This window comes from Hemicordylus capensis, chromosome 6, assembly GCF_027244095.1.
Source record: "Hemicordylus capensis ecotype Gifberg chromosome 6, rHemCap1.1.pri, whole genome shotgun sequence".
In the NCBI taxonomy this organism is placed as follows: Eukaryota; Metazoa; Chordata; class Lepidosauria; order Squamata; family Cordylidae; genus Hemicordylus; species Hemicordylus capensis.
The window spans coordinates 71472562-71492172 of record NC_069662.1 but is presented as its reverse complement, the minus strand read 5'-3'; the positions used below and the strand labels follow the sequence as shown (position 1 = coordinate 71492172).

Here is a 19611-nt window from a genome sequence, read left to right as displayed (position 1 = left end):
AGACTAGAGATGTGCAAACTGGCTCGATGGCTTGGTGTCGAACCGAACCATCCCCTGTTCGGTCTGGCCCAGACCGAACTAGGGGGTGGAGGTTTGCAATTTTTTAAAAAAGATTTTTGTAAAGGTTTGTTTACCTTTACCCCTTTGGGGAAAGTCCTCGAGGTGGTGGTGGGGTCCGTGGAGGTCCCCCCTGCCGGCCTCCATTATTTGGCTGGTTCTTCAGCCCATTCAAGCCTACTTAGATTGGCACGGTGGCCATTTTGGACGACGCCGTGCATGCGCTGATGGCCTTAGCGAGGCCCTGGGTCATGCCAGGCCTCGCCAAGGCTATTTGCGCATGCATGGTGGCATCCCAAATGGCCACTGTGCCAATCTAAGGAGGCCCGAATGGGCCGAAGAACCAGTAAAGGTTAAAAAAAGATTTTTTAAAAACTTTTTTTTTTAATTCACGAACGCCCCCCCTGACTGAACCGGGGGTGGGGTTCGAGGGGGTGCTGGATTAAACTAGTCTGGTCAGGTTAGAGTCCGATCCGGACTTGAACCAAACTGGGCGAGCCGGTTCGGTGCACATTCCAACTAGAGACATAATTCTTACTGGGGTGTCATTATCTGTGTCAGATAATGTAATGCTTTCTATACATACTTTACACAGCTATAGAATGTTGTGTAAATCAATGACACTGTATAATAATAAGAAAAAGAGATGCTGGTTGACATTAGAAAGTGATCATGTTAAGATATCTGCAAATCTGTTGCCTATTTGGGGGGAAAATGTGGTTGGTTTCATAGTCATGTGTACACCTTGTACTTTGTTGTAGTTGTATATTTGAACCAGAAGAAAATGCTTGCAGTTTGACAGACAGCACAGCTGAAGAACATGTCTTGGCTTTGGTGGAACATGCAGCAGATGAAGCTCGGGACAGGATCAATAGATGTCTTCCAAACAGCAAGGTCTTGCCACTTGATCCAGACTATTTTACAGAACTCTCATTCAGCTAATATGCTTGGGAACAATGTTGGATCAGATTTAATAAGCATTTTTTATGGCATCTGATATGGGAATGGAATGTGAATATTGCTTATGGAAGTTAGTTAAATCATCAGTGCATACATTAAATGTGCATGCATCTTTCAGGCCCTGGTCTAAAGGTAAATAAAAATTGTCATCTGTGTCTTGTTCCTGCATCTTTGCCTGGTGAACATCCCTCTTATAAATTAGAGAAGACCTGTGTTAATAGTGTTGGCAAGAATCTACCACTATGTTAGGTCTAGAAAATCTGAGGATAAAAGTAGAAGAATGATGTCTGCTGATAATTTCAAACCAATGCAAGCACATTAGAGAAATTAAATTTATATATGAGGCTCTATGAGATCTTTTATGTATCCCTTTGGAGATGGTACATTTTTTTGTTTGGATTTTTATTTAGCTAATATTCCGCCCATCTTCTGTACAAACACTTGTACCTTTTAAGTAGAGCTGTCCTGTTCATATGTGGCTTTAGCACTGTGTAGAGCATAAGTACAGTAGGGCAGTAGAATCACACTGCTCTCCCAGTACACATGTGCTTGATGTCCCTGTATTCTTTGTCATGTTTGAATAGTGAATATATGTAGGAGTTTAGTATACATTTCCATTCTAAGCAGCCATTACCCCCTGATGTTGATAGGTAGCAGTTATCAGAATATCTGTGTGTTGGACTGTGCACACTTAAGACACACCCAACATATGGTACAATCCCCAATACCACTGTGTGAAGGCTATACATAACTAAAAGCTATGTCTGAATGAAGCAGAAAAGAAAGGTGCTAAGAGGCTTTGAGTGTTGTCAAGCCTGAAAATAAAATTTTGGTTCATTTGAATAAAATGATTATTCCCTTTTTGCTTTGCAACATTGCTGTTCAAAAGCAAGTTCAATACCATTTGGCCGCAGTACACAAGTACCAATAGTACAATGCGGATTAGGCTGTTGACAGATCTTTTAATATCCAGATATTTGTTCACTATTAATCAGCAATATAAAAATAATTTGCATTTCTGTGTGTGTCTTAAGTACAGATAGGCTACCTGAAAAAGAATGGTGATGGTTCTTTGGTCTTCAGCGTAGTCAACTCATCGGATCCAGAAGCAGAAGGTAATTCTTCTGATAACTTTCATATGCTTAAAAAAAAAGTTGTAAGTATGTTTTTAGTGATGCATGTCTAACTTCTGTTTTTAAAATTGTTTGTGTGTGTGAGTGAGAGAGAGAAAGAAAAAGAGAGAGACAGAAATTTCAATTTAGGGTTATGTGTCTAAATAATCCAAACTAATAAGTGATTTGAGGGCCCCAGTCAGTAATAGAATATGTTGAAATTGGCAACACAACAGTAAAATTTGTACTCTGAGATACTTAGCAACACATTCTAAGCTTAAAATAGATAGCTAGTACTAACACTTTTAAGGTTTCTGGCTAATACTACAGATACCTTCGAAATTAATCTGTATTTATCAGTATAATTTAAGAATTCTCCTGTTGATTAGATGATGTAATATTCTGAGCTCTGATGACTCAAATTATTATGTATATATCCTCTGTTCAACCTTGAAGGTTGTTCAACCTTGAACAATTATTTAGTTAGAATATTGATGGCCAACCTGTGGCACAAGCAACAGGAGTTCATGTTCTCCCTGGACAGAAGCAGAAGGGCCACCAAGCTTAGTTGTGGCATAGAATTAGGTCTGCACAACTATATACAAGATCCCCACCTTCCATTTATTATTTGCTGTCATAAGCTGGTTAGACTAGAGATCAAAATCACAGGAAGGCACAGAGGGCTGCACTTGTGGTGTAGAGGAGTGGCACAATTTCATACTTGCCAAAAATGTTTGCCATCAGAGTTATTTTAAATAGCAAAAACGCATAGCCCTTTTAATCTCATTTAAAGCATCAAGTGAGAACTTTGATTCTTGTCTGATTATACATACATGTTTTATTTTTAAAAATGTAAATAAATCTTGATTGTGATATAAGTTCCATGCTCAGGAGTATTCTAAATGTATGTTAAGATGTCTTTAGAAAGCTGTTAAATGTAAATTATTATTATTGCAATTCAAAACAGAGGAAGAAACCCATCCAGTGGATCTGAGTTCTCTATCAAGCAAATTATTACCTGGTTTCACAGCATTGGGTTTTAAAGATGAAAGAAGGCACAAAGGTGAGTGGGTGTTATATATTTCTGAGGCAGATGTATTTTATATTGTCAAGATAAAACATTTGTCTTCATAGTTCAAACTTATTCAATTACACCATTCCTAGACACCACTCTGGGCTTCTTGGAGGAGGAGTGGGATATAAATGCCAATAAATAAAAAGCAAACAAAATAAAAGAGAAGTGGCAAGAAGGTGTTGTCAGTTAATTTTTGATATTTGCTCCATTGACAAACATGTTAGGTGAGGTGAAATGGTTATGACAGTTCTGTCTGCTATGCTTGTTCTATCATGGGTCATTCAAACATACAAGTCATTGCTGGATGCTGATGTACAAGTGATATATATCCGTATGTATCTTAAGCCTAAGAAATGCAAACACATTTTTCTTTTATTTGCAGTTACATTTCTTTCAAGTGCCAATACAGCACTTCCGATGCAAAACCACTCTATCTTTCATGATCTGAAAGCAGATGAAATGGAACTGCTGTATTCTGCATATGGGGATGAAACTGGAATTCAGTGTGCCTTAAGGTAAGTGTGTCCTAATGCAGCATTGAAGACATTGATGTTTCACCGTGTTGTGTGCCACCACACCAGCAAAGATGCTTATGGATGGGGTTTATATCTGAGATAATTTTATTTTAAAACCTAATTATGTCCCACTTGTATTATACATAAACTCAAACCTGCTCTCGGAATCATTTATAACCATAAAGGATTGAACAGTGTAATTCAGAAAAATCAAACCAATACACAGCACTAAAAAGGAGAAAACCAAATAGATATCTTCAATGCGGCAAAACAGAAAGCCAGCAAACAGAGATGATGAAATCAACTAACCCCAAAAGCCACTTTTAAGAGCTGTTTCTACTGACCTTTAGAGGCATGCAGTGCTGAGGCCAGGCAGCCCTTCATGGGGAGGCCATTCCATCAAGCTTGTGCCATTATTGAAAAGTCTGTTTCTAGTAATAACCTGCCAAAATTCATTTGTTGGGGTGGAGAATACACAGAACCATTTCTATATACACTGAGCCATTTTTGGAAGGGCAGTTTATAAATCAAATAAATACATAATAAACAGCACCTCAGATGTTGAATGGTGCTCATGAGAAGGTACATGTTGTTGATGAAACTGCTTTGAGGATGATTGGCCTGCACCCTATAGTGGACAAATGTGGGGGATTTAGCTCAAAAGGGGAGACAGTTCCAATCAACTTTAATTTGTGCAAGCGTATGAACTCAAGAAGCGTATGAACTCAAGAAAATTGGCTTGAGAGCGAGGTTTTAATTAAATCAAAAAAGTTTATTTAAAGCAAAAATAAGACTAAAAGTAGAAGCAATGCAAATATGTTTAAAAATAGACTATTGTAAGGCACATTTAACTGCTTACAATAGATTATTGTAAGGCACAATTCCCAGGCGGGCTAGAGAGAGACTTTAAGATAGGGGGCAAGATTTCAGAAATAAGAGACAGGGATAGGTTCAGCTCTGAAGAAGCCGGGCAAGAGGCTATATCACTTGTCCTGGAGAGTAACACCAAGGTGGTCTGCTGGGGTCCCGAGTGAGAGGCACTGAGATGTTTCGCAGTGGGAGTCCCAGATGAGGAAGCACACTGGGTCATGGAGTTAGGGATACTTATATCCCAAAACGTGCCTTGAAGGCACATTTCTTTTGTCCTGCTCTGCTGAATAGGGGAGCCCATACAACCTTTTTTGGAATGCATTGTGATTTAGTCCTTCTTGGGTAGGAATGTGTGTGGATCGCCTATGGCATTCAAGGCTGATTGTGAGGTCAATTGGAGTGTGCAGGTGCATTTAAACAATATCCTGTGCTGGGAAGGGCTTCCCAGTTCTGTCAAGAGTTTCAATGGACATCTCTTCAAAGTTACATCACCGACTTATCCTTATTGTAACGGAGTCTGTTGTCTTATCTTCCTTGCCTTTCTGGCCTGAGTGCTAGGGGTGTGCACGGAACCGGTCCGGCACTGGGGTGGGGAGTTCCAATAAAAACAGTGGGGGCTTTACTCACCCCTTCCATCATAGTAACCATAATTCTTGTAGTAATTGGGCGGCAGGGTGCCGCCAGCTTCAATCTCCTCTGGCGCGGCTCGGGCTCCTCCATTCCTATACGTAACGGGGCGGCAGGATCGCTCCCAGTCCCTGCCGTCCCAGTCCCTGCAGCCCCCTCGGCTGGCGGCCGCCCCCTGCAGCTTTCCAAATGTCCCCTGCCGCCCTCTTCTTGCCAAATATCTCCCCATCTCAAGGGGTCGGCAGGAGAACTTTCGCTTTGCTGCTGAGTTGCAAATGGCCTCTAGGAAGCCTTTCGCGCGTGTGCGCGAAAGGCTTCCTAGAGGCCATTTGCAACTCAGCGGCAAAGCGAACGGGGACGGCAGGAGAGTTCTCCTGCCGACCCCTTGAGATGGGGAGATATTTGGCAAGAAGGGGGCGGCAGGGGACATTTGGAAAGCTGCAGGGGGCAGCCGCCAGCCGAGGGGGCTTAGCTTGAAGGGGGCGGCAGGGACTAGGAGCGATCCTGCCGCCCCGTTACGTATAGGAATGGAGGAGCCCGAGCCGCGCCAGCGGAGATTGAAGCCAGCGGCACCCTGCCGCCCGATTACTACAAGAATTATGGTTACTATGATGGAAGGGGTGAGTAAAGCCCCCCCTGTTTTTATTGGAACCCCCCACCCAAACCAAAACCACCCCGTGTCCGGACCGGTCTGGAGGCCTTTAGAATGGCCTCCGAACCGGTCCGTGCACATGACTACTGAGTGCTTCATTAACAACAGGAAGAGGGGAGTTTAGATTTCATTCCAAGTCTGAAATGATCTTGAATGCCAGACGCTTGCAGTAGCTAGTTCTGGAGTCTGGTTAGCCAGGTTGTGAATCTAATCCCCTTTCCAATTTGTGGGGCTTGCAGCCAAATCTAGGGGCGAGCAGTCCACTGCCAACTAAGCGACTTGTCCCCATGGGAGCTGAAATTGCGGTGCAGCTCCTGAGCATAGCAGAAGTGCAGTTTCCAAGCCTGGAAATGCAGATGCAAGCAGGGAGGCTTCTGGGAGCAGGCAGAACAAGTTCAGCTGGTAACAATATGGAAGAAGGTGGTGGTGAAGGTACTCAGGTCTCAAGCTGTTTAGGGCTTTAAAGGAAAGCAAGAGCACCTTGACTTTTCTAGAGCAGGGGTGTCAAACATGCAAGCTCAGTTGTCTGGCCCTCCACTTCCCTCCATCATAATGTGAGGCTTGGCACTGGCCCCTCTGCACTACCCCCTGCCTTGTTGCTGCCTCCTTCACCACCTGGCTGTCACTTCAGCACCACGGCAAGCAGGAGAACAGATGGTTTCCTCTCTCACGTGAACAAGAGATGAAGCAGCCTATCTGCTCTCTCACCGTGGCAAAAGCCGACTGGGAATCAGTCAGTCTTTTTTACAGTCTTAGACCAGTAAAAGGAGCATGTCCTATCTACTTCTAAAAGCACTTTAAAATGATATAGCGTCTGTGCCTGTTAGCACAGAGACTGTAAGGTTACTATAAAATTACTATGGGATTACTGAAAGGCTAAGAACTATATGTGTCTTTAAAAAGTGAATAAGAACTGTAAAATTACTAAAATGGTAGCATTTGACTACAAAGTCACATTATGGATAACATCTATGAGATGGTGTAAAGTGTTACATGCTAGAACATTGCTGCAATGCTAACATCTATAAGACAATGTCCATAAAATAGTAAAAGATAAACTGGGACATTAAAAGCAATAGGGATAGATTATTGGAGGATTAGTTATGGCTGGTGGTCAGAGCCCAGCAAATTCTGCATGCTTCCACACAGAATTTGGCAACATTGTGTTATAGATGGATTACACTCTGAGAGTAATAGGGAGATATAGTATTATCCTGAGCGTCCTGGTGATCTGTCAGGTAGAAAGAGAATAAGGGCATTTTGTACATCTCTGTAGAACAGGCAGTGAAGCGGACAGGCTTAATAGTTTCAACTTGCCTTGAGTCGCAGGGGCACAGACATTCCAGGAAAGTGATCTTCCTGTGACTTCCTTCAAGGACAGCTGAGGGGAGGGCATCACTTCATGCCAGAGTAAAGGCCCTTCTGTGATTAGGTACTTGTAGTTGTGTCAGGTATCCAGCATATGTTATGTACCTTTAAACCTTCAGAGAGAAGAAAGTTTGGGGATCTATCTAAACCAGTTTGGCATTCTGTGTCAATTATGTGCTGTTCGATAAGTGTTCTGTCCCACTTGTAACCCAAGGAAAGTAGGTGGGGAGGGAAAGTCCAATGAAGGAAAGCTTCACAGATAGAGATCATTCCTCCTGTGTTATTTAAATATGGGGACTATGACTGCGAGCCCCCAGTCCTCGAGGATATGTCTGTACTTGTCAATGGATGTGAACAACTCAGGGGGAATTAGGTCACTGCCAGGAGCCTTCCCGTTTCTTAGCTGGGAGATCAGGTGCATGATCTCAGCTGGCGCCACCAGCGGCCATGGGAGCAAGTCCTCTGCATCTTCCTGAGGGCATCCATGGACCACCTCTTCAGCTTTGTACAGTTCATTGAAGTGCCATTCTCATGCCTTTGGTGAGATGAAGCTGCCCAGATATGTCAGGCTGTTGCTAGAGTGGTCCGCGGTGATGCGCCAGAATAGGGCCAAGTCTTTGGTTCTGACTGCTTGAAGAAGGTGTGATCAAACGGCTTTCATAGCATCTCTCTTCTTGTGTTGAAGTAGTTGCTTGTATTGCCTCTTCTGCTTGAGGTCCTGGTGCCATCACTAGACTTGTGTTGGCCATGTAGGTGTTAGCAATTAGCTTGTGGTTTTTTGTTTGTTTGCTTGCTTTTTTCCCCCCTTCAACGCATTAAGAGTCAAGCCAAGGTTTGGAGCAATGCTGGTGTAGCTTGGGGCGGCCATTGTTTCTGCAAGTTAAGTGGATTTTTCATTCCTGCCCTAGGTAGCTATAGCTTTCAAGGACTAAGTTAGCGGAATCTGCAGCGCGCAGGTAGAGGGTGAATGGATTTAAAGTGTTCGGAGGAGAGTTGTTCCATTGTTGCATTGTCCACTTGGATGGACCATTTGATGCAGCAGGCTTTTCCCACTGGTAGGATATAAGGTTGGTAAAGAGCCTCTGCGGCCGACTGGGAATGGTGATGGGTGGGCATGCGCCCTGATGCCATCATTGGAGCGGGGGGCGCATGCATACCCATCACCATTCCCAGTTGGCTCTTGCAGCAGTGGGTGGGCTGCTTAATCTTTTGCTCACACAAGAGTAAACAATCCATCCGGCAAGCCTGTGCAAAGCAACAGGCAGGTGATGGCAGAGGAGTCGGCAAGGTAAGGAATGGCGCAGAGGGGCCAGCATCAGGTCCCGACATGATAACAGAGGGAAGTGGGGGCAGCCTTACAGAGATGCATTTGCTTTAAATCTGGCCCACCTCCGGATGTAGAATACAGCAGTCAAATCTCAAGGTTTCTAGAGCATGAACTATGGCTAGATCTAACTTTTCCAACGAACAGGCTGCACATTCGTACCCAGATCAGATGGTTTGCCAACCAACAATGTTTCTGCCTTACTGGCATTAAGTTTGTTTTTTTCATCATGTCCTTCATAATTGTCTGGGTAGGGATTAGAATAAACAACATACAAATATTTGCAATTCCAAAGTCTATCTGGGAAAACAGAAGCATTGTCGTGATCTGGGTGTGAATATGTAGCCTGTTGTGCTGGAAAAGTTGGACCTAGCCACACCTATTCATGCTCTAGAAATCACCAGTCTTGACTACTATACTGTGTTGCCCTTGAAAAGCATCTGGAAACTTCAGCTGGTGCAAATTACTGCAATGAGGTTTTTGACTGACTGATGCTGGTGATTGGAGCATATTACTCCAGTACTGTTTGATCTGCACTGGCTGCCCATTCACTTCTGCACAACTCAAGCTGCTGGTGCTTCTATTTAGAGAGGCAGAACATTAGGGGAGAAATGAAAGTGAATATACAACATAGGAAGCTGCCTTGTATCAAGTCAGACCATTGGTCCATCCAGCTCATTATTGTCCACGCTGACTGACAGCGGCTCTCCAGGGTTTCAGGCAGAAGTCTTTCTGAGCTCTACCTGGAGATGCCAGACATTGAAACTGGGATCTTTTGCATGCAAAGCAGATGCTCTACCACTGAAGCACTTTACATCCCTATATATGTTCACAGCTTTTAAAATATGCAGCTCTCTGAATTCTTGGCTCTTTATTTTCCAATTTCTTCTAGCTTGCAGGAATTTGTGAAAGATTCTGGAAGTTACAGCAAAAAAATTGTGGATGATCTGCTAGATCAGATCACTTGCGGGGATCATTCTAAAACTATTTACCAGCTGAAGCAGGTAGGTCCACATTATGCAGAGATGCAACCAGCTAAACACAGTTAGAGTGGGTCTGATAGTTTGCCCCTCTAGGTATTGGGGATATGCTCAAATTGTCTGGGTGCCTCAGTAGAGAGATGCCAAATTGGTTCGGGCTTCCACAGCCAAAACATTTCAAGAGGAGACAAGTGGTAGCTTTAAAAGCAGGCACATAGGTCCCTACCTGCTCCTCCGCTTCCCCCACTGTGGCACTGTCCGTTCTTTCCGTTCTAGAAAGCCCCGCACTGCACGGCTGCTTCCCAGCAGTGTGTGGGTGTCGGCACACACATGGCCACTCTCCGCCACCCCAGGGTTGCACAAAATGCTTCGTGCACATCCCTACTAATATTCCTTTGTTGGTTGTTAACATTTTGTTGTAAAACAATTGTGTATTTTATACACAAGCAATATATGTATTGACCTGGGTTTCACTTAATATATTCCCCATTGTAAACCAGAACAAATACCCATCCACCTCCATATAGCAATCAGGATATCTGGCAGGCAAGTTCCAATATAATGTACAAAGGAGTGGGCGGAAATTCCAGTACTTGGAACAAAATGTATATGATTTCTGATTCCAGAAAACTGCTATTGCCGGACAATTCCATAATAGATGATAAGCATTTGCCCCAGCAGAGCATTTGTTATTCAGCAACAGTAATTATTTGAAATCCCTAGGTGACCAAATTTTGCAGGTGACCAAATAAGTGTTCCAGTAAGGAAGGTGGTAACAAGTGCCCTATCCACCCCCAGCACAGTACCTCCAGTGACTGTTGCTGGTGTCTATCTTGTGTTTCTTTTTAGAATCTGAGCCCTTTGGGGACAGGGAGCCATTTATTTATTATTTCTCTGTGTAAAACTGCCCTGAGCCATTTTTGGAAGGGCGGTGGTGTAGTAGTAGTAGTAATATAATAGTTTCTCATTATTGACCATTTGAAGTGCATCTTCTTCACTGTCCTGTATATATTCTTGGAGAAAAGAGGCCTTGAAGAATATATAAAGGACAGTGAAGAAGATGCACTTCAAATGGTCAATAACGAGAAACTATTCAACACCAATGAAACAAAGCAGGCCTACAAGAAAGAACAAGTCAAGAACTGAGCAAAAAATGGAAAAATAAGCCACAACATGGTCAATATTTGCACAATATAAGTGGAAAATCAGACATTACCAAGACCTGGCAATGGCTTAAGAATGGAAACTTGAAGAAACAAACAGAGGGTTTAATACTGGCTGTACAAGAACAGGCACTAAGAACAAATGCAATAAGAGCAAAAGTAGAAAAATCAACAACAAACAGCAAGTGCTATCTTTGTAAAGAAGCAGATGAAACAGTGGACCACCTAATCAGCTGTTGTAAAAAGACTGGACAGACTGACTACAAACAAAGGCATGACAAGGTAGCAGGGATGATACACTGGAACATCTGCAAATAATACAAGCTACCTGTAGCCAAACATTGGTGGGACCATAAAATTGAAAAAGTTGTACAAAATGAAGATGCAAAAATAGTATGGGACTTCCGACTACAAACAGACAAACATCTGCCACACAATATACCAGATATAACTGTAGTCGAGAAGAAAGAAAAACAAGTCAAAATAATCGACATAGCAATACCAGGGGATAGCAGAATAGAAGGAAAAGAAATAGAAAAAAATAACAAAATACAAAGATCTACAAATTGAAATTGAAAGGCTGTGGCAGAAGAAGACCAAAATAATCCCAGTGGTAATTGGCGCCCTAGGTGCAATCCCAAAACAACTTGAAGAGCACCTCAACACCATAGGGGCAGGGGTGTAGCAAGGTTGAAGTGGGCCCAGAGATGATATTTTAAAATGCCCCCCCCCCCCCAAAGTCCAGGACCTCCGCACCCCCCAGGCCCCCAAGGATTTAAGTCTGGTATTTCAAAATAAGTATGCTGCCTAGAAATACATTTCACTGAATATGCACTCACACACACACACACACACACACACACACACACACACACACACACTCTTCACAATATATAGTGATATACATTGAGTACTATATATTTGTGCTACTTTTAATGCCTAGAACACACTAGAAACGCGAATTATTAAAATGGGACCCTCGCTGCAGATTAGCAAAGGAGACTTTCAACCATGCAGTGTGAGCCTATGTTTTTCTCAGAATTTTGAACAAATTCAGTAAAGTTTGATTGCAGGAGGTTTTTCACAGGAGGCTTTTAAAGCCCTTTAACACACATCTCCTCTGGAATGGAGGTTCTGCATTCACATGTTGGCCAGATTGACCCTGAAGTCCCTGCGTGTTATTGGGGAGTAGTTCACACACAAGAAAAATAAAATAAAATAAAAGCACCACACATGCTTCACAGTTCTCACTCAGACCTTCTGGGTTGCAAAATGAGCATAAGTGCATTTATGAATGAATGAATGGATAAATAAATAAATAAATAGAATATTGTTTGTTCCAGAAGTTTTTATAATTTTCTGCCATGGAACAAGCCACTTATAGGACTTTTTAGATAGTTTTTTTTTAAAGCCAGCAAATTTTCCAAGCTGTTTTAAATTAAATATTCAGAGACTTCTCAGTCTCTCCTCCCTCCATATCAAAGCCCTATGGCAAGCAGATCCCTATATATCTGGGGGAGAGGGGTGACCACAAAAAGGAGTTCACATTCTACCTGGCAAATGCTGGGCTGGGCAGAGGGTCTGCTGCAGAGAGCTGTGGGGGCCACTCTGCCTGCCTGCCTCCTTCTTTCCTTGCTTGGGGCTTCCCTGCAGGCTTACTCCAGTTCTGGCTTCACTGAGGCCTCCCTGGAAGCCCCGCCCACCCGCCGATCAGCTGATTGGCAGGGAGAAAAGGAGCTCTTTGCAGGCAGCTTGTCTGCTGCTTAAATTGCTGGCCAGGAGGACAAGCAGGAGAGAGGGCAAACAGGGCAAGTGGCTGAGGGGCCTTGGGGCTGGGCAGGAGGCAATGGGGAGTTATGTGAGGTGTCTCTGGGGGCCTCCCAAGGCAGTGGGGCCTCCCAGCAACTGCCTCCCCTTGCCTAATAGTAGTTACGCCCCTGCATAGGGGCCACAGAAATCACCATCAGCCAATTACAAAAAGCAGCTTTACTGGGAACAGCCTATATTTTGTGACGATACCTATAATAACCAACAGTATTGATGATAAAATTCAGCCATCCCAGGTCCTTGGGAAGGACTCGATGTCTGGATAAAACAAACCAATCAATAACACCTGTCTGACTGTGTAAACAAGAAATAATAATAATAATAATAATTTTATTTGAGTGACAACTTATTTTTAATTTTGTCAATTTCAGAGGAGAAACATTCCAATGAAGCCACCAGATGAAGTCAAAGTAAGTTGTACTTTGTTTAAAAAGAAAAGTTGTTCAAGTAAAAACTAATCTGCCTATTTTCCTTTCACTATCCCTACAACTAAATTTGGTCCAGATCAGTTAGGCCATTCACAAGTGGCATCCACCATCTTGAACTGGGGTGGATGACATCATCACAAACTCTCTGTTTGAAGTGTCCCTACAACTGTACCAAATTTGGTCCAAATTGGTTACCACTTGTGCCTCAAATGCGTCTGCCATCGTGAATCAGAGTGGATGACATCATTACAAACTAGGCCCTTGAGCTGTCCCTCTATGTTCCTATACCTGTACCAACATTTGGTTCAAATTGGTTAGGCAGTTCATGTTAGCCCAATTGCACCTCAAATCTTCATGTGCCCACCTTCTTGGATTGGGGTGAATGACATCATTACAAACCACACCATTGAGGTGTCCCTACTTTTGTAGCAAATTTGGTTCAAATTACCACAAACATTTACACATCCGCCATTTTGAATTGGGATGGATGATATCCTCACAAACTTTGCTTTTGAGGTGTTCCTATGTGTCCATACAACTGTACATGATTTGGTTCATATTGATTCAGGCATTGCAAAGTTGATGGGCGGGGTGGAACACACGGACGGACGCACACATGGAATGCCAGGTGATCTGATAAGCCTACTGGAAAGTAGGCTAACAAAAAACATTGATGGACTCATATGTAAGGATATAAACATTTGTGAAGTCAATGAATTATAGAATTTTTTACTGCAGTTTTCCAGCTACTGGCTTCTTAGTGGTTAGAGGTATGTGTGTGTGGTGGGGGCGGGGGGAGGTTTCTTTAACTTTTCATCATATAACTTGCGTTTTTAACATACCAAAAGGAATCTGCATACAAAAATCAGGGTTGAAAATGCCTAATGTATGTTTATTGCAAACTGACAGAACTTAATTCAAATCATAAGATCACATTTTTTAAACTCACTAATTGAAACCTTCGTGTTGTCTTAAAGCATTCCAATCAAGGCTAAGATTTAAATACACTAACTATAATACAAATCCATGCTGTGCATGCTGGACAGTCTGTGATGTCTATATAGAGTACTAGAAATAAAGGTGCCATGGTGAAGCAGAATGTGGATTGCTAACAATGTGAATGTATCTTCATATTTCAGGTTCCTGCAGTCCTTATAAAAGAAGAACACAAATTGCGCAATACTTGCCCAGATGCCTCCAAGCAGAGTATTGTAAGAATTCTTGTATAGTTTGTAACTTTAAAATGATATGGCAGAGTAGTGCATTTTAGGTATTAGAAGCTATCATAATTAGCTCCTCTTTATATACAGGTGAAACTCGGAAAATTAGAATATCGTGCAAAAGTCCATTAATTTCAGTAATGCAAATTAAAAGGTGAAACTGATATATGAGACAGACGCATTACATGCAAAGCGAGATAAGTCAAGCCTTAATTTGTTATAATTGTGATGATCATGGCGTACAGCTCACGAAAACCCCAAATCCACAATATCAGAAAATTAGAATATTACATGGAACCAAGAAGACAAGGATTGAAGAATAGAACAATATCGGACCTCTGAAAAGTATAAGCATGCATATGTATTCAGTACTTGGTTTGGGCCCCTTTTGCAGCAATTACTGCCTCAATGCGGCGTGGCATGGATGCTATCAGCCTGTGGCACTGATGAGGTATTATGGAAGACCAGGATGCTTCATTAGCGGCCTTCAGCAATTCTTCATTGTTTGGTCTCATGTCTCTCATCCTTCTCTTGGCAATGCCCCATAGATTCTCTATGGGGTCAGGTCAGGTGAGTTTGCTGGCCAATCAAGCACAGTACACTGTATACTTTTTCAGAGGTCCGATATTGTTCTATTCTTCAATCCTTGTCTTATTGGTTCCATGTAATATTCTAATTTTCTGAGATTGTGGATTTGGGGTTTTCATGAGCTGTACGCCATGATCATCACAATTATAACAAATTAAGGCTTGACTTATCTCGCTTTGCATGTAATGCGTCTGTCTCATATATCAGTTTCACCTTTTAATTTGCATTACTGAAATTAATAGACTTTTGCACAATATTCTAATTTTCCGAGTTTCACCTGTAAGTGTCTGGTTTTCGTATCCAGAAGGCCTCCGCTATGTATTGGCAGAGATACACTCTGATGTAATGAATAGGGTGCCAGAGTGGAACCAGGGAGATACAAATTCAGATTCTGCTTATCCATGGAGTTTTCTGGGTGGCTTTGGAAAGTCACTGTCTTTCAGCCTAAAGTTACCTCATGGGATGGTTTTAAGGATAAAGTGGGATAACTCTATTAAACAAGTTCTTATGCAAACAAGAAGCCATGCATCCTTGGAACATATTTACTAGTGCAACATCATATGCACATTTGGCTGCCCAGCTGAAAATCACTAAGTATGTGGGTTGCCCTCCTTGAGAGTATACTTAAATTATGGCAAAAGTCTTGTTTGTTGCATGGTGTGCTTGGGAAGGGCCTGTATCTCAGTAGTAAAGCACACAATCTGGATCGAGATCTGTTGAGATCCATAAGAATGAGTACTGTGCCTGCTCAGGACCCTCACAGTAGAATGCTGCAGCTCGTTGAGGTGACCAAGCCCTGCCACCGTGTTCTTCAGTTTTTTTCTGACTGTCATTGCATTGAGTCCTTGGGCTGTCACGCCTCATCGGTAAAAGTTTTTTATTGTGAGTTCATCTGTTTAAAAAAAAACACACGGACAATTTTGGAGGTCTACTCGTTACTGGACGACTGGCTCTTCTTGACCTCCAAAAACATAGAAGAGTTATGTTCTCAAACAGCGTACATTTTGTCTCTCCTCCAAGACTTGGGAATCCAAGTCAGTTGGAAGAAGTCCCATCTGGAGCCAGTTCATATCATCAACTACATTGGAGCAGTCTTAGACACAGAAGCTGGAAGGACGTACTTACCTTGAGCACTTCAAGTGCATCAGGGACCTGGTTCTCAGTTTCCAACAGCATCCATCTCAGCCGGCTCAACTCATTCAAAGACCCATGGCGTCCAGTGGTGAGATATGCCTGGTTAAAGATGCTCAAGTTACAACTTTGATTTGTTAGTATTTCACCCAAATATAGACAGCCAGCACCTGTGTCTAGAGATCCCAGGTCAGATTCTATACTCACGTACCCGCTGGTTGAATGACAGGAATCTGTTGGAAGGAGTTCCTTTTCAGATGCTGACTTCTCCTGTCTGGTTAACAACAGAAACTTCTCTGCGGGGCTGGGGCGCCCACTGTGGGGGACATTGGATTCAGGTCAAGCGGACCCTTCAACAGGCACAGTTACATATAAGTTTTCTAGAACTGCTGGCTGTCTTCAAAGTGATGAGAGCCTTCCTGCCACTTCTGCAGGGGAAAGTGATACAAGTGCAGTTAGACAATACTACTGCACTAGCCTACATCAACTGTCAGGGAGGGAATTTATATCCGCCCATCTGTACTCCTGTAGAACCATGGAGCATATACTTGGTCCTTTCAGCTTTAACAGAGGCCCCATTTGAACCAATGAATTCTGCATCCATCAAACTAGTGATTTTGAAAACTGCCTTCCTGCTTGCCATAACTACAGGTAAACACGTTCGTGAATTGCAGATTCACTTGCGTTGGTGCATTGCGGATTGATTCACCATATACCAGGATCTATCCTGATAAAGTGCTAATACATATGGACCCAGGGCTTTTTACCCAAGGTGGTATCTGATTTCCACCTTAACCAAGATATGGTTCTCCCTATGTTCATCAACTGCACATTTATTGGAGGTAACCTTCATGGACATCTGTAAAGCAGCAATCTGGTCCACTGAGTTACCTTTCGTCAAGCATTATGCCATGTGTGCTCTGCTGCCGAGGTGAGCTTCGAGAGAAGTGTTTTGAAGCAGGTGTTACGCTCCTCCATTGGGAGCTAGCTAAACACCCCGTCTTATGGATCTTGATCCAGATAAACAAGTTGCTCACCTGTAACTATTGATCTGGTAGAGATCCGTTGACCTCCATAAGACCCTACCAAACTAGTGCTACACTATGTGCGTATTGAGTGTGCATGCTATTCTCTTTCAATGATGAACTCACCTGCTTCCGGATGATTGTTGTCCACTGTGGTCATCCAAGAACTGAATTACATGGCACCCAGCTTGCCTTTAAATAGCACGCTGTAGGCATGGAGGGCGGGGCTCAGTCGCCTTGATGAACTGTGGCATTCTACCATGAGGGTCCTGCTCAGGCACAGTAACCATTCTTATGGATGTTAACTGATCTCTACCAGATCAATAGCTACAGGTGAGTAACCTTTTTATGTGTGTGCAGTTCAATCCCTGATATATCCAGGGAGTGCTGGAAAAAGACCCCCATCTGAGATTCTGAAGAGTTGCTGCCAGTCAGAGAGTACAGCCTTGTTGAACCAGTGGTCTGATTCAGAAAGGCAGCTTCAGGTGTTCAACCTAAGCAAAAAGTTCCATTGCTGTTTATATTGAGTAGTGACATTTTGATAGATTCTGAGTCTCCTTTTCTCTTTCTTTGTTCAGGTTGGAGAAGCCATAGGAGACAGTACTAGTTCTGTTTTGGATTTTTTGTCTATGAAGCCATATCCAGATGTGTCACTTGATATATCCATGTTGAGTTCATTGGGTAGGTGTTCTCAACAGAGTAGTTGTGTGTTGAAAGTATCACACAAATAGTGTATACATAGTATAGTCCATTGATTATTTTCTTTTAGGCCCAGCCTAACATGATATAGCCGTAGGTATGTTAATGCAATGTTATTCACTATCCAGGAGACAAGTCCTAGAACTAATACAGGAAACATTACTAATCCAGCTGGGAATCTAATGAGGGTTGAGAACATCTTTGGCATTTAGAACATTTTTACAGTGTCATCCAGAGTACCATCAAAAGTGGCACTAGTGCAAGAGATTTAGCACATGCCAAGTTTGCAGCCACCCCCTTCCAGGTGAGGAGAGCTGGTCTTGTGGTAGCAAGCATCAACTGTTTCCCTTGCTAAGGAGTCTGCTCTGGTTTGCATTTGAATGGGAGACATGTGCACTCTAAGATATTCCCCTACGGAGGGTGGAGCCGTTCTGGTAAGAACATCTGCATGCAGAAGGTTCCAATTTCCCTCCCTGGCATCTCCAAGATAGGGCTGAGAGAGACTTCTGACTGCAGCCTTGGAGAAGCCGCTGCCAGTCTGCATAGACAATACTGAGCTAGATGGACCAATGGTTTGACTTGGTATAAGGTCAGCTTCCTGTGTTCCAGTTGCACCCCACTAGAAAGCCGTTCCGGAGGGTCATGAGAACCTTGGCAGCAGCGTATGATGCTGTTCTGGTGGCTGCAGGAAAAAGGGGAGTCTCCAGTAAACGTGCAGAGATGCCTTCCAAGCAACTGTCTCCACACAGTTTCCAGATCCTCATCCCTCCTTCTGCAGCCACTGGCACCACTTGCCGAGCATACCTTGACCCTCAGTAGCAGTTTTCTGGTGTGCACTATTTCTCCTGCACTAGCACTGCTCTGGATGTCACCAACTCAGTTTTGTGGTATTCATGTAGTTGTATTTTAAAAACTGAACTCATAGTAGAATCTTTCATTAGTTGTTTGAGAGTAGACAGTGATCTTTTCTAAAACAGCATTTGTCAAATGTGTTTAACTGCATTTTACAGCTGTCTTCTAAAAGTTATACAAATTCATACAGAATGAACAAGGCTAACCTATTTTATGCAACTGAAGCATTTTGAAATGGGAATACTATTGTATTTAATGTTTCAATCTTACTGGATAGGAAACCCACAAAATAGATTTTTCATGCAATATGTGTAGTTTGTCTTTGTTTTGAAGATAAAAGAAGCAGAAATTAAACTTGGTGGTGTGTCGAGATGTTCACAATATGTAGAATGCTTATTCAATATGTTTTCTTTCTTTCTTTTTTCTTTTTGGCCTAGTTTAATTTTTGGGTTATTTTTGAATGGCTGTTCCTAGGGTATTTGAACATCCTGCTCCACTAATGTAAATCCTCTATAATTGGATTTGAGCTATAGCCACGCTTTCTAAGAACTGCATTCTGTTAAATGAATGTTTCCAGATAAATATGTTTAGAATTTGGACACTAGCCAAGTGTAAATGATACTGAATGTACATTTATGCTGTATAACTTGACTTCAGTCTGTGTATGTGGCTGAATTGAATGGTAGACCAAAGGAACAGAAACCCTTGTAGTGATCAGCCATCCCTCCCCTAAAGAGTTAACTGGAAGTGAACCCTGTCCTGACTGACAGGCTGGTGAACTCCAGGGGTCAGCCAATCAGCACACTAGGTGAGTGGGACCTAGAGAGCCTTTGGGAGGAAGGAGAGTTTCTTTTTTAGAGAATAAGCAGGCTGGGAGTGCAGAGGAGGACATATGGCCATGAGGACTGGCTGGAGGAGAATGTCCCTTCTTCAGGTCCTGGGAAGCCAGGAGGGCAGGAAGCTTGAATCCTCTACCAAAGTTTGGTGAGTTCAAGAAAAAGAAAGCTAGGGCTTTGGCTTCGGGAAGATTAGCCTAGGGGAAAGTTTGTTTAGTCAGACTTGGCATTAGAGTTTCTGTTTTCTTTTGTGTACGTTGTGTATATCCCTGATAATGGTCTATTCTTGTTTACCTGTAACG

The 19611-nt window shown here is 42.8% G+C and overlaps 1 protein-coding gene and 1 long non-coding RNA gene across 6 annotated transcripts in view; one reads left to right on the top strand and one right to left on the bottom strand.

Annotated features, from left to right (window-relative positions):
• BRD9 (bromodomain containing 9) overlaps nt 1-19611 on the top strand; it is a 38004-nt gene that overhangs the window by 15543 nt on the left and 2850 nt on the right. For all 5 annotated transcript variants that reach the window (XM_053260974.1, XM_053260971.1, XM_053260973.1 and 2 more), the window contains exons 8-15: nt 819-951; nt 2057-2132; nt 3097-3192; nt 3587-3719; nt 9453-9564; nt 12902-12940; nt 14098-14169; nt 17501-17603. In XM_053260974.1, the coding sequence (XP_053116949.1) occupies nt 819-951; nt 2057-2132; nt 3097-3192; nt 3587-3719; nt 9453-9564; nt 12902-12940; nt 14098-14169; nt 17501-17603 (764 nt within the window). The remainder of the gene's footprint in view (nt 1-818; nt 952-2056; nt 2133-3096; nt 3193-3586; nt 3720-9452; nt 9565-12901; nt 12941-14097; nt 14170-17500; nt 17604-19611) is intronic.
• The window catches only part of LOC128329561 (uncharacterized), a 63859-nt gene continuing 59266 nt past the window's right edge, over nt 15019-19611 (bottom strand). Inside the window, exons 5-7 of the long non-coding RNA XR_008309702.1 lie at nt 16109-16325; nt 15892-15999; nt 15019-15658 (exon numbers count right to left, since the gene is read on the bottom strand). This is a non-coding gene — a long non-coding RNA (uncharacterized LOC128329561). The remainder of the gene's footprint in view (nt 15659-15891; nt 16000-16108; nt 16326-19611) is intronic.